Source organism: Bos indicus x Bos taurus, chromosome 24 (genome assembly GCF_003369695.1).
Source record: "Bos indicus x Bos taurus breed Angus x Brahman F1 hybrid chromosome 24, Bos_hybrid_MaternalHap_v2.0, whole genome shotgun sequence".
NCBI classification, from domain to species: Eukaryota; Metazoa; Chordata; class Mammalia; order Artiodactyla; family Bovidae; genus Bos; species Bos indicus x Bos taurus.
Window position 1 is genome coordinate 38988169 of NC_040099.1, and position 25260 is coordinate 39013428.

Sequence of the window (25260 nt, forward strand, 5' to 3'; positions counted from 1 at the left end):
AACAGAGGATGAGATGGCTGGATGGCATCACTGACTCGATGGACATGAGTCTGAGTGAACTCCGGGAGTTGGTGATGGACAGGGAGGCCTGGCGTGCTACGATTCATGGGGTCGCGAAGAGTCGGACACGACTGAGCCACTGAACTGAACTGAACGTTGACACTGGCATTTCCTTCCTTCTCACAAGGCAGATTCAGCGTAAGCATGTTTCAGAAGTAACTCGCTGTGCAGGGAGGTACCCTAGAACTGCTGGACACGAGGGCTTCATCATCCACAGGACACTATAGCCAGCTAGGTGGGAGAGAGGCAGGCTTCATGACCAGGAGACAGGAGAGCTGCCATGTCACAACCTCGCTGCCCAGAACACAACAAAAACATGCACCCTAAACACAGATGAACCCAGCGCTGGTGGTGGAAATCACAACACAAATATATTTCTCATGCAAAATAGGACCAATGACACATATTTACACGATGCAAATAAAGTGCTGAAAGCGCTTTCTTTTGGGGACACCACTGTGATTATGTGGTTTCAGTGAAGGTCAATGCTACATGGGGAACTTGCAACTCTGTATAACCAAGATGAAGACAGTATAGAAAATGCACTTGGGTAGAAACCTGGGTGTGTGACAGGCTGCTAGGAAAAAAACAAAAACAGGAATGACAGAAGTATATTTTCTTTTATATACAAAAACAAAGGCCCCAGGTATGATTTGCTGAAGTAGCCATCCACAAGATGTTAAATACTTTTCCTTTGCTTTGGTTAAAACAGTCTAGGAACAGCAATCGGTTCCCCTTCTATGAAGAGCATATAAATACAGCGACACAACTGCTTTTAGGAGAAAATAAACAACATATAAGAAAAGAAATTAAATTAGTTTTAAACTAAACATTTACCAATAAATAAGATTCTTAAAAAGGTAACATCTTCATCCTACAATCATGGGCATAACATATACACCAGTTTAAAAAATAAACTTTCTCTCACAATAATAATTACAGGTGTTAATGCAACAAGCTAGGAAATGAAATTACTTTAATGTATCTTAAGAAAAAAAAACCCTAGCAACCAAAAATAAATTTTAAAAATCAACATTTTTTGAAAATGGTACATTCTAAAAGAACTAATTTTTTATTACAGAACATAATTCAAACTATTGTTGGTATTTCAATGTATTCCTAAAGAAATACATTCTTTAGGAATTCGTACACCAGAATTGGAACAGCACTTATAATTCAGTTTACGGCTATGAAAAGGCAATCATCTTCCACTTAAAACTTTAATCAGTGATGAAATATACTTCAAGAACATAAACATTTGGTCTGACAATCTTTAATATTGGTTAAAAACAGACTGATGTTTGTTGCTGATGGAGATATCGTTAATCCCATGTGCAAAAAAAGTGCAGCTGTCTATTTGTACTTGAGATACATAAGACCAACGCTTCTGTACTATTTACACAGGTAAAAGATTTTAAACATAATGATTTCAGGAAGGACACTGCATCTTCTTTATGGATAATCACATGATGCCGAGAGCCCAAAAGCTTGATGACACTCTTTAAGTTACACAAACGTACCCGAAGAGGTATACCTGTTCTTGGCCTAATTTTGATCCTAAACAAAAATCCAATTTCAAAATCAGGAATTATTTTGATCTAGGAAATCTTGGACTTGTTGCAAATATGCAAACCTTGTCTCTGAGAGCCAGGTTCCTACACTTCCTTTTCTAACCCTCTCAGCACTGGTCAGCCCATAAACCCCATCAGCTGCAGAGTAGCAATACCCCAAACAAGAGTGAAAAAACTCAGCCCTCAAACGACTGACATGCCTTCAGGTCATGTGACATCTTTAGGGGCACGTGCGGGCAATCAAAAAGGATGAAGAAACACTTCAGCAAAGCAACCATTATTTGTCCACAAAAACCATGAAAAACAGTGATAGAAAATTAACAAACCAAATATATAAATCTGACACCATTTTGCATTTCCGGAACTTGTTTTCCTATCTGTGCACGCAGGGTTCTTGGTCAACCACCCACCCGTATTTCCTGCGTCTACACGAAGTACTTTTACTAAAGTTCTTAAAAATGTCGCTGTGACCTGTAAGTCACACAGAACGGTGATGGTCAGGAAATCAGTCCACTCAATTATCACTCTGTGCGGTGCTCTTCCTGGTGCAGCAGGCGGAGAGGGGGACTTTTAAAAAGGGACAGAAGTCTCTCACTTCTGAACTGGGCCCAGGAGTTCTCAAATTAAAATCAGAAATCATAAAAAAAAAGGTGGGGGGGGGCGGGCGGGGGCCGGGTGCTTACTGGCAACATTAATACAACACACCAGACGGGACAGTGAAACAGTTTGGTCAGAAGCAAGGAACGGTTATTTCCTTGCAAAGTTTTTGAAACACCCAACCAAGCACTGCCTTATGTCCAGCGAGTACAAGTTCTCAGTAAGTTTCCAACGAAACGTGGCGGCTGGCGTTCATGGCTCGGGATGCGGGATGCGGATAAAGGATGCTGAGCATCCCTGGCGCGCGTGCGCATCCCGGTCCCCCACCTCTAGCTGCAGGCGATGGTCTCCAGCTGCTGCTCGGCCTCCGCAGCCATGGCCGCCGCCTGCAGCTGCTCGGTCTCGCTCTGCATGGCGCTAGGGGTGACCTGCTTGCGCTCGCTGTGCATGTTGTTCTCGTGCCGCTTCAGGTCGGACGCCTTGGCGAAGGCCTTGGTGCAGGAGCCGCACACAAAGGGCTTCTCGCCGCGGTGACGGCGCTCGTGGTCCTTGAGGTGGGACTTGTGCTTGAAGGCCTTGTCGCACATATGGCAGGCAAAGGGCCGCTCGTTGCTGTGCACCCGCTCATGCTTCTTCAAGTCCGGGGCGCGGATGAACGACTTGCCACACACCTCGCAGCTGTAGGGCTTGTAGCCCGTGTGGATCTTCAGGTGCTCCTTCAGATGGGCCTGCGTGGTGAAGCCCTTGGTGCACATCTCGCACACGAAGGGCCGGTCGGCCGTGTGCAGCTTCTCGTGCTTCCTCAGCCGACCCTCGTCTGAAAACGTCTTCCCACACGCCTGGCAGGCGATCTGCTCCCGGTGGTGCCCGTACAGCAGATACTCGAACTTCATGTCGCTGGCCGCCGTGGTCCAGCCTGGGGTCTGCTCATCCTTCACTTCGCTCATCCCATCGTTAAATGCTAAGGCCTGAGGGGTCTGGGACCCCAGGTCCTTGGACTCGGGGGTCTCCATGGACTCTACCTCCTGGCCGTAGCAGTTGACCTTCCGTACCTCCTCGCTGCCCAGCTCTTTCAGGATGGCCTCCTGCACCCTGAGCGTCGTCGTGGGCGACTTGCCGTCTTCCTGACTCGGGGGGGTGCCTTCTACCGTGTCATCCGAGGGGCTGTCGTCCTGGTCTCCGATTTCCTCCACGTCGTCATCCTGAGGGTCGGCAGCATCCCCAATGGGGCGGTTGATCTTCAGGCAGTACTTGCTTTTCGACTGACCGTTGTTTTCGTCCGGGCTGGACACGTCCCGCTTCTGAGAGCAGAGTTTATCCAGGAACCGGATGCCGAGAATCTGACCGGATGACATCATTAAGTTAACATCTTCTTTTTTCACGGAGATCTTTGCCGTGTACATGTAATTCAGGACCTCTTCAAATATATCGGAACGGAGGAAATCTATTTCTATTACTGAGGAACTATCTACCTCCAGTTTCTTGAAAAGCTTTTTAAAGTAGGTGCTGCAGGCAGCAAGAACGCACCTGTGCGCTCGGAACTTCACATCCTCGACCACGATCGCGATGTCGCAAAATTCTCCTTCCAAGCGTTGCTCGTTGAGTGTTTTCAGAAACAGAGTTTTATGATCATCGTCATTATATTTAATGGTTTCAGACATACTGATGAAAAACTCCTACAAGAAAATGTTTATAAAGAAAAAGAATTTTGGTCATTATGGACACTACTTTTCCATATAAAAATTTCAGGGAGATTTCATTTTCTGACCACTTTCCAGTCCCTAACAATTTCAGAAAGTCACTGTCAGGACGGGTTCAAGAATAGGAGGAGAAAAGACAGATCCAAATTTAGGGATTTCCACACTGTTCCTTCTACTTATCTTCACCGTACTCAGCGTATGCTTACTCATAATAACAACAACTCCTACTGGGCACGCAATACCTGCCTGGCATTGTGCTACGCACTTTTCATGTTTTCACAAAGGCACTGATCCAATGACCTTGAGAGATAGGCATTGTTATTACCCCACTTTACCAATAAACTGAGGAACCTGCCCAATATTCTAACTATTTAGTGGACCGTCAGGGCTCTGCTGCTGCTGCTAAGTCGCTTCAGTCATGTCCGACTCTGTGCGACCCCACAGACGGAAGCCCACCAGGCTCCCTCGTCCCTGGGATTCTCCAGGCAAGAACACTGGAGTGGGTTGCCATCTCCTTCTCCAATGCATGGAAGTGAAAAGTGAAAGTGAAGTCGATCAGTTGTGTCCGACTCGTAGCGACCCCATGAACTGCAGCCCACCAGGCCCCTCCGTCCATGGGATTTTCCAGGCAAGAGTACTGCAGTGGGTTGCCATTGCCTTCTCTAGCAAATCCAGACACTCTAGCTCCAAAACCAGTGCTTCCTGATAACTAGAGGTAATAATGACAACTCAGCTTCAAGGTTTAAGAAAACCGTTTGGCAAGTATCCGCCAGTGCCGTCTGCTGTGTCTAATTTCATGCCGAGGAAGACTCAGTACAATAACTAGCAGCTCTCGAGGTTCTGCTTCCTTGACGCAAGAGACAGATCACTCCTGCAGACCCAGGGAGGGGAATCATTTCCAGAACACTCCATTCAGGGTTGTCCTCTAGTCTTCACACCAGTGTTGGGCCACTTCTGAACAAGGGGCAAGGTTTAATAGGACCCTCAGAGAATCAGATGACATTTGGGAAGACAGTGACAAGCAGCTTCATTCCCCCTGGATGCCAGTCTATCTGTCATCCAGATCAAAGTGTCATCAGACCTGGATGCACTTGACAAGTGCGCTGGGGGTTTTATGAGAAAAAGAAATGGAGAACTGGCACAGAAGACATCTGCCACGTGTTAAAGGAGTGATCTTTTTTAAACTAATGTGTCCTAGGTGTTTCTTTTCAAAAACCTTGCTTTTCTTTTATTCAACCAAGCATAAGTATGAGGAAAATACCTAGTCCCCTAAAGAATGCTAGTACATAACTGAGAGACATTTTAAAGCTGACACCAATAAGATTCTAAAGACTTAATATGCAAAGTCATAGTTACCATGAACAACTCAGGCTATTATCTTAATGCTTTAAACACCAAAATCTTCGGATCAGAATAACTCTGATCAGGGGCACGCCAGTCCTACAAGAGAAAAGGACATACAAGAGTGAAGTTGGCTCTTTCCCTATCCCCAGTTGTAAACAAGAATGTTTTCAAAAATTGATTTTTAAAAAGAAACTTTCCTTTTTTGTCCTGTCACTGGCACCTGTACCCATTTTCAGGTTGGGAACAAAGAGGAGGGTGGCTGGCAGCGTCGGGTTCAGCTCTGAACAGATATGAAGGAGAAAAGGTAAGGGCTGGAGTACTGGCAGCCTGGAGGGGGTGTGCAACGGGAATGGGAAGGACGGGCTGGGGAACCACTAAGGGAGTTCCCCTCACTAAGCCTCTGTCTATATGTGCAAGGATGCACAGATAAAGTGAAAGCTGGTAAGTACCTCGTTCCCCTACCATTTCCTGCTGGATACATAGCCTTCCAAATTTTTTTCTGCTTGGCTTATATAAACATAGACTATATATTTTTTACATCGATAAATATAGACAAAGTTAAGAAAAGTACATATACTCAACAGTTAACAGTGGGGGAGAGGGAACAGTAGCTGTTTACTTCTATCCACTCTTCCGTATGATGTAGTATGCTGCTGTTGCTAAGTCGCTTCAGTTGTGTCCGACTCTGTGCAACCCCATAGACGGCAGCCCACCAGGCTCCCTCGTCCCTGGGATTCTCCAGGCAAGAACACTGGAGTGGCTCCCATTTCCTTCTCCAATGCATGGAAGTGGAAAGTGAAGTCCCTCAGTCGTGTCTGACCCTCGGCGACCCCATGGACTGTAGCCTTCCAGGGTCCTCCATCCATGGGATTTTCCAGGCAAGACTACGGGAGTGGGGTGACATTGCCTTCTCCGATGATGCAGTATATAGTTACTTAAATCACTCTGGTTTTGAAGCTTGCACTAGATAACTCCAGGTGTGTCTGCCTCTATCCCTACAGGGAAGCTCAAAGGATTCTTTATTTTTTCCAGTTTAAACTCCATTTTACAGACCAACATTCTGAAAAACATCAAGCCTTCTCTACTGAACGGTGACCACACAAACTTGAGAATGGCAGAACCAGAGTCCTGAAAACCCTCTACAGAAAAGCAAAAACATCATAAAGCTGCCTAAAGTGGCAGGTTGTTTTCTTACTTGCCAAGTGCGAGGACTGGGCAGAATGATTTCTAAGGGTGCACCCTAGCCTGAGGCCACCCCCAAGGGAAGGCAGCCTTCCTACCAGGTTACTTCCTACAGTCGCTCTCTCTGGAGCTTGTGGGATAAAGGTGCATGGACCAGGTACAGGAGAGGCGTACAGTACCCATGGCAACGTACTTAGATTTTTTTTTTTTAAGCCTATGTGTTATTTGGTCCCACTCTATCTCTCCATATCTCCATTTTCCCCCTCTGTTGAGATGTTCCCATTGCTAAGTTCAGGTGAGTCAAACGGGAAGATCCCCGTTGCCAGTATCCCTACAGGTGGAGGGCAAGATGCCGCTCCAACCACACCTCCTGGACGAAGCTGCCCCTGCATGTCGCTTCTCCAAAGCGCCGGCGCGGGGGCCCCCGCTAAGCCGAACCTACAGAAGCCGCGGCGACCAGCCGGCCGCCTCCCCGACCCCGGGGCCGCCGCGACAATGGCGGCGGCACCACTTCCCGGTCGAGAGCTCGCCGCTTCTGGATGGGAAGGCAGCAGGGAACCGAGCGCAGGACCCGGGCAGCCTCCGGAACCTCTCCGAGCCTCGCTCCCATCCAGCTCGGCCCGGGAGGTGGGGGACGGGATCCAGCGGCTGGCATTCCTTCCCGAACAAAAGCTCCCGCCCGGAAAGCCGGGCGGAGCACCAGCCGTTTTCCCTTTTAGAATCGGGCTCTTCGGCGCGGGCTAGGGCCGCGACTCCGAGCGCGAGAGGGAGGACCCACGGCGGCCCCGGCGGCGGGGATCGGGAGCGGGCGTGCGGCCGGGCTCCGCAGCCCCGCGACGCGCCGCGCCGCGCCCCGCTCCGCCCGCGAGCCCGGAGCTCGCGCCCCGCGCACTCCCCGGCCGGCTCGCGCCGGGCCCTCCCCCGCCCTCCCGCGGCCGGGGGCGGGGGCGGCGCGCGGCCGGCTTCCCGAGCTCCGCGGGCGCTCCCGGGAGTGCGAGCGCGGGGGTCCTGGCCCCCTCCTCCGCGGGCTGCTGGGGGGCGGCGCGGCGGGGCCCGCGGCGCGGAGGGGCGGCGCCCGGCGGGCCGCGCTCGGCGCCGGGCTCCGGGCCGTCCCCACCCCCACCGCGGTGCACTGCGGCGGTGCGAGCGGGGGCGGCCATAAACTCCGCCGCCGAGGCTCGGCGAGCGCGCGCGCGGGGCAGCCACCGTCGCCGCCTGGCCGCTGCCCGAGCCCGCTCGCCGGCCTGCGCGGCCCCCGGAGCGCCCCGGCCCCACGCCCGGCCCCGCTCGCGCCGCGCCGCCGGGGCCGCCCGCACCTCCTGGAGCTGACGGGTGCCCCCGAGCGCGGCGAGAACGCGCTTCTTCCGGGCAGCCCCGCCGCGCCCGCCGCCCCCGCGCCCGCCTCGCGGCCGGCCCGGGCCCCTTCCGCACCCCCGGCCCGCGCTTACCTGCAGCCTGGCACAGCCACAGACACTCGCCGTGGGCTCCCCGCGCTCGCTGCACGCAGGCCGGGGACGGGATGGACGCGGGGCGCGGGGGCACGGTGGGTGGCAGTGTGTTTTGGATTTTTTTTTTTTTTTGGAGTTTGGGGAGGGGGCGGGGTGGGGGGGAAATCGTGCACGTCCCTGATGGTAGCAGCCCTCCTCCTGCACGAGCACAGAATGTCTAGCCGGCCGCGAACACCCCCACCGGCACCCCCCCTTCCCGTGCATGCGCGGTGCGGGCCAGGGGGAAGGCGCGCCGCCGGCTTGCGCAGGCACGGAACACGACCGGGCCTCTAAATGGGCAAGCGGGGAAAGGGTTAATCCGGGACCTTGAGACGCTTTCGTTGGAGTCTACGGGGCCGCCCCCGGAGGGCCCTGGCCTGCGCACGCGCGCGCACGCGCGCGGGTTGGGGCGCGCGGAGCCCGCGCGCGGGAGAAGGGGGTGGGCGGGACCGGGGCGGAGCTTAAGAGCGGAGGAGCGAATGCACGAGCGCCGCTCTCGGGCACCCGCCCCGCCTGCCGCTCCCGCCTCCCGCTCGGACTCCCGAGCTCCCGCCCGCGCCCTGCGCCGGCGCCGGCGCGGCACCGGGGACGCGGGAGCCCGGCGCTCCCGTGCGTGTGCATGTGCGTGGGCAGTGCCGCCCTCGGGCGCGCGCAGGCCGGGCGCCGCGGCTGCGGGGCTCGCCCGCGAGTTCCGGACGGGCGTTCCGGGCACCCTGTCTTCCGCGCTCGCCGGAGACTGCGAGACGCGCGCTCGCGGGCGTTGGGTCTTAGCGGGCATCGCCGCCGCATTTTGTCTATGGGCGAGTTATAGGAGCTCAGTAAGCGTTTGTAGAAGAGATGCAAAGGTGACAGCTTTTCATTTGGACTGTAAGGGGCGATCCCGATCCCAGGGAGGCAAGGGATCATACACACACGCATACCCAACAGCCCCAAAGCTCGGGAGCCAGTCAGGGACGCGCCCACGCTGCCGCATCTCCCCGGAAACTCGCAAGGAAAAGTCTCGGGGCTGGAGGCCGAATAGCCCATCCCTGGCGGTGGAGCCCCTGGGTTCGGGTTCTATTGCAGCTTCCTCGGAGAACTCTGATAACTCAGCGCCGTTCCTACATCCCTGTTGAGCAGAGTAACGACTCCTGTGCTGTGGGAGCATCATCGCTCCCATGCGGTGACGGTCCTGGCGAGTCCCTCCCGCTTCCCCGTTTTCTGCTCATCTACGCACAGGAAGCTGGACGCCGCTGCGGCTCCCTCGCGTCACTTGTGCAGCTTTATCACACTTGTTTTAACAGCGTTTCGCCAAAACATTCGTATTTCACATCTAAAAATTAGAGCAGGACCATCCTTGTGGGCTTGTGCGATAATTACAAAAATTAACGCTTGTAACGGGTCCATAATACACCTTGAAGAAATTATATTATGATTGTGTTAAATTCCAAAGAAATTCTGTTCGTCCCGAGGTGATTTGTAGTACTAACTGATGTCGGTTTCAACGTTTCCAAAAGTGCTTTTTATACACATCCTTTTTGATGTTCACAAAAGCCTGAGGGTCTACTGAATGAAGCGAGGTAGAATAGACCAGTTCTAAAGTCAGACATACTCAGCTCAAATAGTGGGTATATGATTTAGCTTCCCTAAACCTCACTTCTTGTTCTCTGATAAGAGCAGGAAATTGTGAGGATTATATGGAGTAATGCTCAATTAAGTGATTAGCTCAAATACTAGCACGATGGTGTTAAGTGACCTGCCAAGTCTGTCTGTTTAGTGGGTTTCAGTGGCAAGAACAGAACCAGAACCATCAGGGGTCAGGCCCACACTTCATCCCTAGGTGGCCCACGTCCCCTCTGATGCCAGGCTGGGCCTGATTATTCTTATATGTTTGTTGAGTCGCTAAGTGGTGTCCTTTGCAACCCCAGACTGTAGCCCACCAGGCTTCTCTGTCCATGGGATTTCCCAAAGCTTTTAAGGTTATATTTCAATCTTGTCTGTGTTTTTATAGGGGGATAATAATAGCAGTATATCATAGGAGTATGTTATCAAGCGATAAAGCTGTCATTTCATAGAGCAGTGTGTGGGCATAGCTCTCTTAGTTACGGTTCATCGTTCGATGCAAACACTCCCTGCATACCGCTTAATTGCATAGCTTTATATACTCATTCTGCATATATTGGTTACCTATCTACTATGTAAAGACTGTCTCTTGGCATATGGCTAGGTAAAGTCTTTCAGGATTTGGCTAATCTGATCCAATTAAAATGGCTCAGAAGAGTTGTTGAGCAGCAGAATGCAGTTCTCAAGTGACAGATCCTTGACATCTTGATTTTGTATGAATTATTCCTCTTTTTCATTTGCTTTTTTGTGCTCATCGCCTGGGCTCTGACCGACTGTCCCTTGCTCCATGGGAATCATGGGGTGAGTGTAAACGAAAGAGGAAATTCCGTGGGCTGGAGGAGGGAGGAGGGGAAGCTACAAAGGAAGGGCTTGACCCAGACCCGGCACCTCGCCTTACACAGCAGCCTTACCTCGGTGCCACCCAGCATCCCTTAGGCCCTCCATAAATACGGGCTGACAGGTAAGTGACGACTCACACAGTACTGTGCGGAGTTACAAGGACACGCTGTGGGGTTGATGTGGGCTCAGGAGCTTTCTGAAACTCACAGATCTGAGGCCCTTGAAGGAAGTCTTCTGCCTCTCCTGCTCCAAATGCTGTCACTCTGTGGGACTCTCAAGCCAACAACTATGCTGGGAACACACTGTTCCTCCCCCTAGGGTGCTCATGGCTGCCTCCTAATTGGAACCTGCTTGTAAGGCGGGGACCTCCCTGGTGGTCTAGTTAAGAATCTGCCTGCCAATGCAGGGGACATGGGTTTGATCTCTGGTCTGGGAAGTCAACTAAGCCCTGTGCCCCAACTACTGAGCCTGTGTCTAGAGCCCGGGAGCTGCAACTACTGAACGCATACATTCTGAACCCATACAAAGCCTGCATTCTGGATCCTGGGCTCTGCAACAAGAGACACCACCGCAGTGAGAAACCTGTACACCACAACGAAGACCCAGTATACCTGAGAATAAATAAATAAATAAAAATCTAAAAAAAATTAATTGTAAGGCAGGAGTCTGGGGCGCCAGGGCCTAGAGTGGCTTTGGAATGGCCCCTGAGGGACATGGGTGATGTTAGATCATTTGCATGGAGTTGATGTCTTTATCACACTGACCTTGGGCCCTCTGATCAGTGGAAGATATGCAGAAAAGTGGGCACATGTGTTCTGAACAGAGGCTTTGAGAAGCAGCTTATGTTCCTCTCTTTCGCCTGGGTTTGTGCGGTCTTCCGTGAGGACTGGGCCTAGGTTGCCACTGTCTCGTCTGCCTGGGCCCTCAAATGACAAGCAGGCCTCAGAGAAGGAAGCTGACCTGAAACCCAAGCCCTGCCAAGCCCAGGCAGGCGACAGCTCATCCACAAATTCGTGAGTGAGAAAGAAATGCTTGCTTCTTTAGGCGCCGGAAGGCTGTGTTTTATGCTTTGTCATTGCAGCCAAACGTAAAACACCTGCGCGAGGAACAGTGTCCCACCAAGTGCCAGGAGCACTCTCCCCTTGCTGCTCTGAAAACGCTGGACATGGTACATGAACAGGAAGCAGACTTAATCCAGGACGATGCGGAGGTAGGGAAACACACATTCAAACATGATCACATGAGTAATTTTACAACTGCACATTCTGATAATGCTACTAATAAAAAGGTACAAAGCTCAGAGTGTCATGAAACAGAGGAACTCATTCTGGTTGCGAACTCAGTGAAAGCTTCTTCGAAGATGGATATTTGAGACCAGAAGAGTGAGGGAAGACAGGCATCTTTGGGGTTGGGGGCTAGCATTTCAGGCAGACAGGGAATAGCATGAAGGAAAAGATGGAAGGGACTTGGTGGGTTGAGGCTCTAGGAGAGGACAGAGTGACCAAAGCTCAGTGGGCATGAGACAGGTCAGTGGAATAGCGGAGCTCAGCACATCTGGGGCTTTGCAGTCCATAGTGAGGGCTGTGCACAGTGAGTGCCATCAGAGGGTAAACTAACATTTACTTGGGTAAATATATTAATCTTATAACTAGGGTAAATGCACGCTATGGAAAGCAGATATAGACTTTGAATTTCAAATACCTCCAATGGTGTGACTGCTCATGTAAAACTTTTCTCATAGTTCAGGTTATGGGAAATGATTTTTTGACACCAGCAACTGAAATCCTATCTTTCTTTATCTAGGAAAAAAGTTAATAATTCACTCATGAAATTTTACTTTCAAATGAAATACATTCATCACACTATCCTAAGAAAAGACTCTGATCAAACTTCCATTTGAATGACTATATGAGGACTTAACAACAGCACTGAAATGAAATGAGTGAAAATGCTGAATTAGCGGAGATACAAAACACTACTCTGTTTGTGGATCAAGAGAAGAAACTTGTTATTAATAGAGAGCAACAATAGAAATACTATATACTATCTGGAAATCAAATAAAAGGAAAGCTAATTACTAATGAGATTCACATTTACAGAATACACATTTACAGAACATTATCCTTAGAATTATGTTCCCATGAGGTTTTCACTGGAGTTACTGTATAAACACTTAAATGATAGCAATGAAACCAAAAGAGAAAAAGCTCAAACTCATTTTAGAAGAAAGATCAAAAATTATTATTGCTGTGTTTCTGGATGATTTCAGGGTCTTTTTAAGAACAAAAATACCTTAATTATACTACCTAGAAATAGAATAAAATGGAAGCAATTAATTGATAAGATTCACATTTAAAGGATCTACAGTTATAAAACATTATTCTAAGAATTCTAATTATATCAGGCTTCCACTTGAACCACTGTATTATCTCTTAATTAACAGCAATAAAAGTAATGGACAAAAAAAGTTTTCTTCAGTAGAAAGAAATATAGTTGCTATATAGTTCTGTATCTTCAGAAATACGCTTATTGGAAGATGCGTCTGCTTACAAGATACTTCACTCTTGTTTTCCAGCTTTGTAGATACAAGATTTAATTGAGCCCTTGCTATGGACATTTCTTGTTGCCCATTTTGGTTATGCTGGGCCAGGGAATTCCCTTGGTGAAGTGAATTTCTGGGGAGGTTTATTCTCATATTCGAGAGAATGAGAAGAACAGGGTATCCTGAGGAACTGCCTCTTGGAACTTCTCTGTCATACCTGACCTCTAAAGAGAGAACCTAAGCTAACAGCAACCTTTCAGGTGGGAGGGGTGAATCAAAAAAGTTCCAAACATCTTCCAAGGTAAGGAGCACAAGGACAAGCTTTACTTTGCCCATGGGGAAAAACTGTTGAACAAAGATGGATTGGCTGCTACCATATGACCCTGCAATCCCACTCCTGGGCATATACCCAGAGAAAATCATGGCCCCAAAAGACACATGCACCCCAGTGTTCACTGAAGCACTATTTACAATAGCCAAGACACAGAAGCAACCTAAATGTCCATCAACAGAGAATGGATAAAGAAGATGTGCTACATGTATACAATGGAATATTACTCAGCCATTAAAAAGAATGAAGCAATGCCATTTATAGCAACAGGGATGGACCTAGAGAATGTCAAACTGAGTGAAGTCAGGCAGACAGAAAGAGAAATATTATATGACATTCCTTATATGTGGAATCTAAAAAGAAATGATACAAAGGAACTTACTTACAAAACAGAAAGAGACTCACAGACTTAGAAAACAAACTTATGGTTGCTGGGGGGAAGGGATAGTTAGGGACTTTGGGAAGGTCACGTACACACTGCTATATTCAAAATGGATAACCAACAAAGACCTATTGTACAGCACATGGAACTCTGCTCAATGTTATGTGGCAGCCTGGATGGGAGGGGAGTTTGGGGGAAAATGGGTTCTTGTATATGTATGGCTGAGTCCCTTTGCTGTTCACCTGAAACCACAACATTGTTAATCAGCTATACCCCAGTACAAAATGTTTTTGATGTTAAAAAAAAGATGGAGTTGGCTGAATGAAAGGATCCTTCCCCTATAGGCTTGAACTTGGTGGGGAATCTGGTCTACCCTGGGTAGACCTTCACACCAAGACAGACTTTGTCTTCCTCCTCTTGAAGCTGGTCATCCAGAGGATGCTCTCATGGTTCTCTTGGGTTAACATTAGAGGAAGCTGGGTGAAAGGTTTATAGGAACACTTTATATTTTTGATAACTTCTGTATATATATTATTATGTCAAAACAAAAAGATTCTCTGTGTAGGTAATTATTTTTCTCTGGTTTCTTTCAAGACTTTTTCCTTGTTTTAGTTTTCAGCATTTTAATTATGATATTTCTGGGGATGCATTTTATTAAGATTATCTTATTTGGGATTTACTGAGCTTCTTGAATCTGCAGGTTTATATATTTCTCTAACTGGGAGAACTTTTCAGCCATTATTTCTTCACATTTTTTTTTCAGCATCACATTCTTTCTCTTCTGAGATTCTAACGATAGAGACATTGGATTAAAATTTTTTTTTCTCTTAGGATTATAAGGCTTCTCATTTTTAAAAATATTTGTTGCCCTCTTGCTCAGACTGAATAATCTCTATTGCTCTCTCAAGTTAACTGATTTGCCCTTTTTCACCTCCAATCTGCTAGTTAGCCGACTCAGTGAGATTTTTCATTTCAGTTGTCTATTTCAGTCTAAAATTTACGTTTTTTTCTTTTAGTCTTCTATTTCTTTTCTGAGACTTTCTAGTTTTGTATTTAAGAGTGTTCCTAATTGTTTGTTGGAGAATTTTAATAAAACTGCTTCTAAGTCTTTGTTACATAATTCCAACATCTTTGTCATCTCACTTTTACTTTCTGTTGACTGTCTTTTTAGAAGTGAATTGAGATTTCCTGGGTCTTTTCACACAGAGTAATTTTGAACTGATTTTAAATACTATGTTATAAGACTCTGGGCCATGTGAAATCCTATGGGAAAATGTTGATTTCTTTTTCTTTAACTTTTAGCAGACAATCAGCTAGGTTACATTCTGGTCAGTCTTTAACATAGGCTCAGAGGGCTCTTGCTTGGTATTGTGTGCTGTGTCCTCAGTCAGTGTCTGACTCTCTGAGACCCCTTGGACTGTGGCCTGCCAGACTCCTCTGTCCATGGAATTTTCTAGGGAAGAATATAGGAGTGGGTTGCCATTTCATACTCCAAGGGATCTTCCCAACCCAGGGCTAGAATCTAGGTCAACCCACATTGTAGGCAGATCCTTTACCATCTGAGCCACCAGGGAAGCCCCCTTGCTTGGTATATTTGGATGCTATTTGGATCTGTCACAAGTGTTCTCATGCATTGGCCAGCATAGGACCTGGGCGGCAATCAGTAGTTCAGGATCAGATCCTTCCACATGCAGCTTGAAGGTGAACCTAGGATTTATAAACAGCTTTATGGCATTGCTTTCCTGGATTTCTTTCTTTCTGTGACTGCCTGGTAACTTCTGCCTTGCTGGGGCTCCTTTCTCTATCCTTCAACCAGGAATTGGGGGCACCTGCGTGGCTGCCCCTGCATCGAGAGCCAAGCAGTAGAAGAATCAGAATGAAAAAAAAAATTGGCTTGGTGATAAGGTTGCTTGTTTTCTGATACATTTATTTCAAAGAGCTATGTCTACATTTCCTCCTCAGGACTGCTTTTCCCTTTCCAACATATTTTTCTGTGTAGTTTTATTTACATTCAGTTCTATGTATTTCTTAAGTTTCTTTACGACTTCCTTTTTAACTCATGTTATTTAGTAATCCAAGTGTGATAAATGTTATTTTGTTTCTAATTATATGGAAATTGTTTGAGTTATCTTTTCTTGGGTAGCTTCTTATATTGAAAGAATATAGTAAGAAGAATTTTTATATTTATTTTGTGTGTGTTAGTTGCTCAGTCACGTCCAACTCTTTGCGACCTCATGGACTGTAGCCCGCCAGGCTTCTCTGTCCATGGAATCATCCAGGCAAGAATATTGGAGTGGGTTGCCATTTCCCTCTACAGGGATATTTATTTTACCTTTATCCAGATTTACAGAGGGGCTTCCCAGGTGGCACTAGTGGTAAAGAACCTGCCTGACAATGCAGGAGACACAAGAGATGTGGGTTTGACTTATTTGTCGGAAGATCCCCAGGAGGAGAATATGGCAACTCACTCCAGTATTCTTGCCTGGAGAATCCTATGGACAGAGGAGCCTGGAAGACTACAGTCCATGGTTTTGCAAAGAGTCGGACACGACTGAAGTGACTTAGCATGCAACTTTACCAGCTGTTAACATTTTGCCACCGTTTGTTTAATGTTTGTTGAAGAGGAAATGGCAAAACACTCTAATTTAACGATGACCATATTTTTCCAGGCAGATTCTAGCAAGGCTTCAGTCTCCTGGAATTAAAATCTTCTAAGGGGAAGTGACAGTAGTGGGTGGATCATGATGGCAACAAAGAGGGGTAGTAGGTTGGATAGTTCGATGATCAGATGGTCACAGCTATGCGCTTTTATGGAGAAGAGAGGGGGAAAGGTTTGGGAAGAGAAGGTGGGCACCTCTCAGCTCTAGGCAGGAGCACAAACAGTCACCCTCCAGAGGGGTACAGGGAACCACATCCTCTGGTGAGGACCAGTGTCCAGCAGATGCCTGAGAGCAGTCCTTGTCAGTCTTGGCTACTCACAGGCATCATCTGGGGGTTTTTAAAGATACTTCCCCTGTGGTCTCACCCTCAGAGTTTCTAATTAATTGTGTTGGGGGGTAGACTGAGTAATCTGGAGTTACAACAGCTCTCCAGGTGATCAGAAGGTACAGCCACCCATGAAAAATCAGCAAAGAGGAGGGGGCCAATCAAGGACATTCAGAGTGTCAAGAGATTTACATAAGATGATTCTTTTAAGATATTAACACAGTTCCTGGAACAGAGTCTGCTGTTGGCTTCCCTCTTCAGGCTCCAGTGCTTAACTTCTGGTATGACTAAGAAGGGAACATTTGCTCTGCAGGACAGGGTTGACACTAAATGGATAAGGACATCTCAGTGGAATTCTTCACTCCATCATGTTAATATCTCTACAGCCCTCATCCATCTTTCATGATCGGCTCATAGTTCTTTCCAGAAATGAGCCATTCTTCAGCTTCCATGCCTTACAAATGAGCCGGCAGATGAGGTCAAGTGGAATAAGTAGGAAGTTCATTTTCTCCTCTTAATCTAGTTGACGACTCACACAGATTTGTCTGCATAGCTAGATACCACTTTGATTCTAAATTCTGTGAATCAAAGAATTCATCCTTTGGGATGAATAGGTTGAGCATGAATTTCAGCCAGTTAATCTATTAGCTGCTACAATATTCAAACTGTAAAATAATAAATGTAACAGATGACCCTAAATATTCCATGACTATCTTTATGCTTAGGGAATAAGCTAATATATTTTCCCATGCTTCTCTTATCTGATATTAATAAAAGTCACAGTCTCAATCGCCAGTTAAAAGAGGAACAATTCAACAGGAGTCCTAAGAAATTCATCAAGACACATAGATCTTTTCAGAGTCAATATTTGAGCCAATTCTGTAATAGGAAAAGGAAGTAATCTGACAGATTATGTCATTGGCTTCTCCTACTGTGTCCTCAGCTTTGGAGGGAAATTGTTTATCTTTCTAAATAGATCTTTTTGGAAAAATCTACACTATATTTAAGGGCTTCCCTTGTGGCTCAGATGGTGAAGAATCTGCCTGCAATGTAGGAGACCCAGGTTTGATCCCTGGGTCGGGAAGAGCCCCTGGAGAAGGGAATGACTTCCCACTCCAGTATTCTTGCCTGGGAAATCCCATGGACAAAAGAGCCTGGTGGGCTATCATCCATGGCGTGGCAAAGAGTTGGACACAACTGAGTGAACACACACTCGATTTTCTAAAGAAATAAATACATATGTATTCCAGTTTTCTAAACTTTGGCCTCTAATTTCACTCAAGTGATGAGTGAGCAGGGAAGCCCACATAATACATGGACCACAGCAGATTAATTTTATGCTTTTCCCATAAGCCATGTGTTCTGCATGCATTTGTAGATTTATGATAGATTTTACCAGTCTACTAAATATCTCCATTCTCGGCTACAGTTATCCATTGAAGACAAATAGATCATATTTTACTTTAGAATAAAAAGAAATACATGAACAATCCAATTTCCAAAAAAAGAACAGCAATGTATTCAATTATGGGGCCATCAAGAATGAGACAGCTGCTTACAGGAACCCATGAAACTGGACTGAGAACAGGAGAAAAGTTAGAGAAGAAAGAAATGAACAAAGAGAGTGGAGGAGAAAGAAGGAACTGCTGGGCAGCAGGCGATCCATGTCATCCACAAGATTTTGTAGTTGCCTTATTTCTTTTTATTGTTGTTCACGAAGTCATGTCCGACTCTGCTACCCCATGGACTGCAGCATACCAGCCTTCCCTGTCCTTCACTATCTCCTAGAGTTTACTCAAACTCATGCCCATTGAGTCAGTGATGCCATCCAACCATCTCATCCTCCATTTCCTTTTGTGATCACTCAATTTTAAACCTGAGGAGCAAGTGGGGCTTATCAGACTTGGAAATTAATATTCAAATGTTTTCATAATGAATAGAGTACTGAATACACCCTGTACTGATACATTGCCTTTGCATGTGTGTGATACCTACACACTCACTGATCATTGTTATGGCCCCTGTGCGTTTCCATTTTAGAAGGGAAGCGACTGTTACAGGATTTAATCCAGAAGTCCTTCCATATGGCCTACTACCTCATTTTACAGACGAAAAGACAAGAAACTAGAGATGTTAGCACCAGCACTTGTGGCTAGTTACTGGTACAGCCTAGAAACAATCTCTGGTCACCTGGTCCTGCAGACCTGCTTGCTGGCTTCTTGAGGGTAAATAATAATAATGTAAACAGTGAATGCCTGTACAGTAGTCATCATGAGTCAGGAAGTCTTCCAAACGCTTCACATGTATTCATTCATGTATCCTTACAACACTCCAAGAGGTAAGCATCCCCATTTACAAGTGATAAAATTGGAGCACATCGAAATTAAAGAATTTGTCAAACATCATCCACCCAGCAAATGGCCGGCCAAGGATCTGAACCCAGATCAGCTCACTCCAGGATCTCTTAACCACTATACCAGTCTGCCCTGACTCAAAAGGTGATTTTCTTGCCTCTTAGCTTCATTTTCACTCTCATGAATAGAAAGCTTTAAACTGTTGTTATTGTCTCAAGCTTTCAAAGGAGCCTCAGGTTGCTGGCTGTTGACAACATGGAAGAGATTCTCCCAAGTTGAGCTGAAATAATTTTGCTCTCTTGAGCCCACTGGGACAGTTGCTGAGTTTCTCCTTACACTGGTCCCCTCCACCTTTGCCTTCACAGTGCATTGAAAAGGGGCTCCTGGATCATACATTAACTCTAGAAATGTCCCACTTCTGGGCATATATTTAGAGAAAACTCTAATTTGAAAAGATACACACACCCAGTCTTCATTGCAGCCCTGTTTACAATAGCCGAGATATAGAAACAACCTAAATGTCCAACAACAGAGGATTGTATAAAGATGTGGTACATATAGACAATGGAATATTACTCAGCCATACAAAGAATGAAATAATGCCATCTGCAGCAACGTGCATGGACCTAGAGATGATCATACTAAGTGAAGGAAGTCAGACAGAGAAAGACAAATATTGTATGATATCACTCATGTGGAATCTAAAATATGACACAAATAAACTTATTTCCAAACTGGACTCACAGACATAGAAAACAAACTTATGTTTTCCAAAGGAAATCAGTCCTGAATATTCATTCATGGAAGGACCGATGCTGAAGCTGAAGCTCCAATACTTTGGCCACTTGATGCAAAGAGCTGACTCATTGGAAAAGACCCTGATGCTGGGAAAGATTGAAGGCAGGAGGAGAAGGGAGCGACAGAGGATGGGATGGTTGGATGGCATCACCAAATTGATGGACATGAATTTGAGCAAGCTCCAGGAGCTGGTGATGGACAGGGAAGCCTGGCATGCTGCAGTCCATGGGGTAGCAAAGAGTTGGACACGACTGAGCGACTGAACTGAACTGATGTTTTCCAAAGGGGAAAGCTATCGGGGTTGGGGGATGGGAGAGGTTAAATTGGGAATTTGGGATTAGCAAATACAGACTACAATATGTAAAATATAAACAGCAAGGACCTACTGTATAGCACAGGGACCTATATTCAATATCTTATAATAAGTTATAGTAAAAATGTGAAAAAGAATATATATTATATATATAAATGAATTACTTTATTGTGCACTAAAAACTAATGCAACATTGTAAATCAACTATACTTCAATTAGAAAAAAGAAAAGAGGTTTCGATTCAGTCATTCTCTTCAGAAACGCATATTGAGCACCTGCTATACATAAGGGGTTGAGGACAGAGCTATGAGCAAGATAGACATAATCCTGCTCTCAGGGAGATTGTCATTTGTTCATGGTAGGGAAGTGGGGACGGAAATTTGAGATGGTAGAGAGAACATGTTCTCACCATACCAGCACAAAGGAATTAGCTGCTGAAGAAAAAAAAAAGATGTAGCAAATTGGAGCTACAGAAATAGTCACCCCAAATAGATTAATAAGTTCATGATTAAATGCTAGGTAGGATCCTGGTAATGTTTTAGAAGAGACAGTCATCATGACTATGACCATAGTAAGTTCAGTAACAGTGGCATAGACAACGTAAGTGTCACTTCATTTCTAATATCCCTTAAAAGAAATCTGTTTGCCAAAGTTTGTTTCCCAAATTTCAAAGGGAGGGGCCCTTATCATATCTGTATTTTAGGGGAAGTAAGTTGCAGAATGTGTGAAATTCAAGAGGGCACACATTCTTTTCTGGTCCCAAATAATCCTCTATCCTCCAAAGACAAAAATTTCCGAATGTACCTTACAACATCCTGCCGGTCTCCGGAAGCTGAAAATATTTTAGTGCCTGAGATTTAAGCTAAAAATAATTCTTTCATTTTTATCTGCTGACAAGAGGGAGCTTATGATATCTTCTTTAATAGATAAAAGTCCATGGAATGGGTTATATCTGATAACTTATCTTTAAAAATCTTCATGCAGAAGGCTGACTTTATTTTGAACTTCCAGCTCGTGGGCATGCATTCCTACTGTTCAGATTTCATTATTTATGATTCTCATAACTTTAAGAATAGGCAGTTAGACAGGAAATAGAGGCAATTACTTAGTCTCCTAGTCAGCATTTTTATTTATTTATGCTGACTCATAAATTCCTTGATATGGTCACATCATGCCAACTCTTCCTTAATTTGCATGCAGTCCCAAGAAGGAATTATGACCCTGAAATCACAGCCAGAAATCTCTCTTTCAGCTTCTATGACTCCATAGGGCATCCATGGATAACCAGTTTGTCATTTGTTCATTTTTGGCCTTTGCTATTATTTTGTCCCCACACAAATCTCTCGCCAAATGTTTCTGAAAGCAGCACAGTGGTTTTCTCTTGGAACAACCCACTGTTGGATGCTTATATTTCTTCAGCCGTCAAATTCAGTAACTTGGTCTGAACTGCTATAGCTCTAATCATGAGTAAATCAACGCTTCATGCAAAATTTCTCATTTTTATCGTCAAGGTGTTAAATGCAATTGAGAATCATAAAAAGATTTATTCCCCTGCCGAGTACAAAGGACAGTAATCGAGTATACCCAGAATCATTATAGTCACCACAGCAGCCAGACAGACCTGGAATCCAAGTGATCTTTAAAATCTGTCATGCATCTCAAGTCTTTTTTTTTTTTTTTTTCTGCCACACTTTCTGGTCTTAGAAAAACAAATATTCATCTCCATAGCCTTTAGTTGAGGTGGTCACTATGATTTCTGTACAGTGCTATGAAATTAACATTCACATGTATATTTCTCGTGGGTCCCCTGTATGTACAGCATGCTATTGGGAGGGCATTGGGTTGGTAGAGCTGATATTTTAGAAATGGAATAACTGAGGCTGGGAAGCTAAATGACTCATCTAGGATGATAAAGGTACCAAGCAGCACTGAGGATGCTAGAATCCTGACTCCCTGACCACACCCCCTTCTCTGTACTCCCTTCAACAAACCAAATAAAACAAATGAAATTAGGAAGTAGAGGCGATGTGTCTGACAATGGACAAAAGGACCTTGTTGCTGGGATGGACAAGCAAATGTAACCTTTAGTTTAGTTCTGTTAAAATACCACAATCCTCTAATTTTCATTTGATGTCTGTAGTTCCTGTAGTTTCTTCCACTCCTTTCACCAGTTGCATTGGACAAACATACCCTTTGGCTGAATGTTGCATTTTCTTTCAGACAATGAAAACAGTATGGGCTTTAGAATTTATCAACCTAGGTTTGAAGTTCAATTCTGTTACTATTTGTATGACCTAAGGGCATGGAAAAAAAAAAAAAAATCTCTTCCAAGCAAAAGAGAGGGCTTCCCTGGTGGCTCAGTGGTAAAACAGTTCGCCTGCCGACACAGTAGACACAGGTTTGATCCCTGGTCTGGGAGGATCCCACATGCCATGGAACAACTAAACCTGTGCACAACTACTGAGCCTGTGCTCTAGCGCCTGGGAGCTGCAGCTGCTGAAGCCCAGGGACCCTAGAGCCTGTGCTCCACAAGAGAAGCCACGGCAATGAGAAGCCCGCGCACCACAACCAGGAAGCACCTCCCACTCGCCCCAACTAGAGAAAAGCCCAAGCAGCAGTGAAGACCCAGCACAGCCATAAATAAATATAAAATTAGTCTTAAAAAGAGGGTAGGTGAATGAAAATTCACCTCATCAAACTGCTGGAATGTTTTTAATGATAGTTCCATGTACGCACAGTGCCTGCCCCAGTGAAGGTAATCCACATGTGTAAATGCCGTTCCTTTGATATGACCACATTCTGCCTTTGGCGTACATTAGATTATGTGCTTGTTTCCTAGCTACAGTGCGTTGCAGTGAAGGCCAAGAGACTAAGGGGAAAACAGGGCTAAGATGAATTCAATACACATCCTCTAAGTATAATACTTATGTGTATCCACCTGATGAAGCATCTATTAAAGCACCCAGAACCTCCTACTGGAGCAAAACTCTTAGTAATTTATGTTATTGTTATTTAGTCACTAAGTCATGTGCAACTTTTTTGAGACTCCACAGACTGTAGCCCACCAGGCTCCTCTGTCCATAGGATTTCCCAGGCAAGAATACTGGAGTGGGTTGCCTTTTACTTCTCGGGCTGACCATCATGATCCAACCTGTGTCTCCTGCACTGCAGGTGGATTCTTTACCACTGAGCTACCAGGGAAGCTGGTCTGCAAATTTAAGACTTACATTAAGAAAATGGTGAACAATACAGAGATACTTTCAATCCAGAGCCACAAACACACATGAAAGGCTTTGTGAACCTCAGTGTACCTGGTTAGTCTACCATTCCCTCGTTTATTAAATAAACATTTACTGAGTTCCTATTATGTGCCTGGCTTCCTGGAGCCTGTGTTTCCAGGTAAAGAAGCATCCAAGAGTTAGGATGGGCATTCTTGAGTTCTAATGTGTCTCTGGTAGGCGGGGAAAGATGGGCTTCAAGTAAACTTGGAATCCGTGTAATTTCACATTGATCTGAGACTGAGTCCCTAGAACTGTGGAACTGTTTCATGATGGCAGGTGTCCAGAAGGGGGAGCTAGCCCCTTCCGGTCCATGTCACCAGTGCTATTTCAATCAGATTTAGGGGCTGGGGCTTCCCCAGTGGCTCAGACGGTTAAAAAATCAACCTGCAATGCAGGAGACCCAGATTCGATCCCTGGGTCGGGAAGATCCCCTGGAGAAGGGAATGGCTACCCACTCTAGTATTCTTGCCTGGAGAATCCCACTAACAGATGAGTTGGCCGGCTATAGTCCATGGAGTCACAAAGAATCAGACTAACAACTGAGCGACTAACACTTTCACTCTGGGCTTACCTATTGTGACCTTCTAAGCAGCTGGCCCCAGAGATCTAGACACATCTGGGTAAATGGGAAAACGACATAAGAATGTTCCTTCCAATTTTAATCATGAATGTCAAAGGTAAAGGAAGCCTTAGATTACCTTACCCTTGCCTCTGTTTTATAGATAAGGAAACTGAGGCTCAGAGAGGCAGAGACTTGCCTTACATATGCAAGTGTGCATCATATTTATACTAAGAATTATCTGTTGCTTATCTGAAATTCAAATTTAACTGAGCACCCTGTGTTGTTATTTGCTGAATGTGGTAACTCTAAGCCTGAGTCATCATGTCCAACAAAATAAAATGTTAATCCAGTGTAAGTTTTGAAATAGTGTGTTCAGCCCTGTTCCTACAGTCATTTTTAAAGGTCTGAGTAGTATTCTTAACTCATATTATTTGGGGATCTGTAACTTCAAGGATGGGCTTCCCTGATGGCTCAGATGGTAAAGAATCTGCCTGCGATACAGGAGACCCAAGTTCAGTTCCTGGATCAGGAAGATCCCCTGGAGAAGGGAATGGCAACCCACTCCAGTATTCTTGCCTGGGAAATCATCCCATGGACAGGGGAGGCTGGTGGGCTGTATAGTTCATGGGGTCGCAAAGAGTCAGAAATGACTGAGTGAATAACAACTTCAAGGATACCTTTCTTTTGTTGCAACGCAAATGAATTTTAATAATGATCTGAGATCACTTATATAATTGTAATTAAACTTAAGTATTTGTAATATATATATCTGCCCTATTGAAGAATAATTCTAATTGGTAGTGGGCCCTGTTCTTTTTCAGAATTAATCTGATAACCATTGAGAAAGAGATTGACATGACATTCAACTCCAAAAATGACTGCATCAGAGGTTCTATGATACATTTTCAGTGCCTCACCGATCAAGAGGCTAGTGATTGAAATCTCTGGGACAGTGTCAGCAAGGAACCCATCCCTTGCTGTTTCACAAAAGCCAACATCCCAGTAATGACTGTTTCTTCTTGTAACAAAAAAGACAGTAAAATCAAAGGGGAAATATTCAAAGTACAGCGAAAAGAATTGGCATCAGAAAAGACGACGAGTTGACTGGAGGAAAGTAGGAAAAGATTTTTGAAGTTCTCCACTGTAGGGGCATTCTACAACCACTGGCTTTGTCTCCTTTTTTCCTCAAGATTTTATTATATTGTTTTTTTATTCTGTGTTAGTTTCTGCTGCACAGTGAAGTGAATCAGCCATATGTATACATAAATCCCCGCCTCTTGAACCTCCCTCCCACCTTTCCCCCACCTCACCCCTCTAGGGCATCACGGA

The 25260-nt window shown here is 45.7% G+C and overlaps 1 protein-coding gene across 5 annotated transcripts; it reads right to left on the reverse strand.

The window, feature by feature from the left end:
- Positions 1–653: 653 nt before the first annotated feature.
- ZBTB14 (zinc finger and BTB domain containing 14) lies at positions 654–8116 on the reverse strand. Of its 5 annotated transcripts, none has more exons than XM_027525898.1 (3): positions 5855–5994; positions 5285–5552; positions 654–3904 (listed from the first exon to the last, which is right to left on the reverse strand). In XM_027525898.1, the coding sequence occupies exons 2-3, from the start codon at positions 5285–5287 to the stop codon at positions 2558–2560; spliced, it is 1350 nt and encodes a 449-aa protein (XP_027381699.1). In that variant the 5' UTR covers positions 5288–5552; positions 5855–5994; the 3' UTR covers positions 654–2557. The 5 variants fall into 5 exon arrangements, with proteins under 5 accessions (XP_027381699.1, XP_027381697.1, XP_027381701.1 ...); XM_027525900.1 differs by lacking the exon at positions 5855–5994 and adding an exon at positions 7903–8116 and having other exon boundaries at positions 662–3904; positions 5285–5368; XM_027525897.1 differs by lacking the exon at positions 5855–5994 and adding an exon at positions 7903–8116 and having other exon boundaries at positions 662–3904.
- Positions 8117–25260: the final 17144 nt, after the last annotated feature.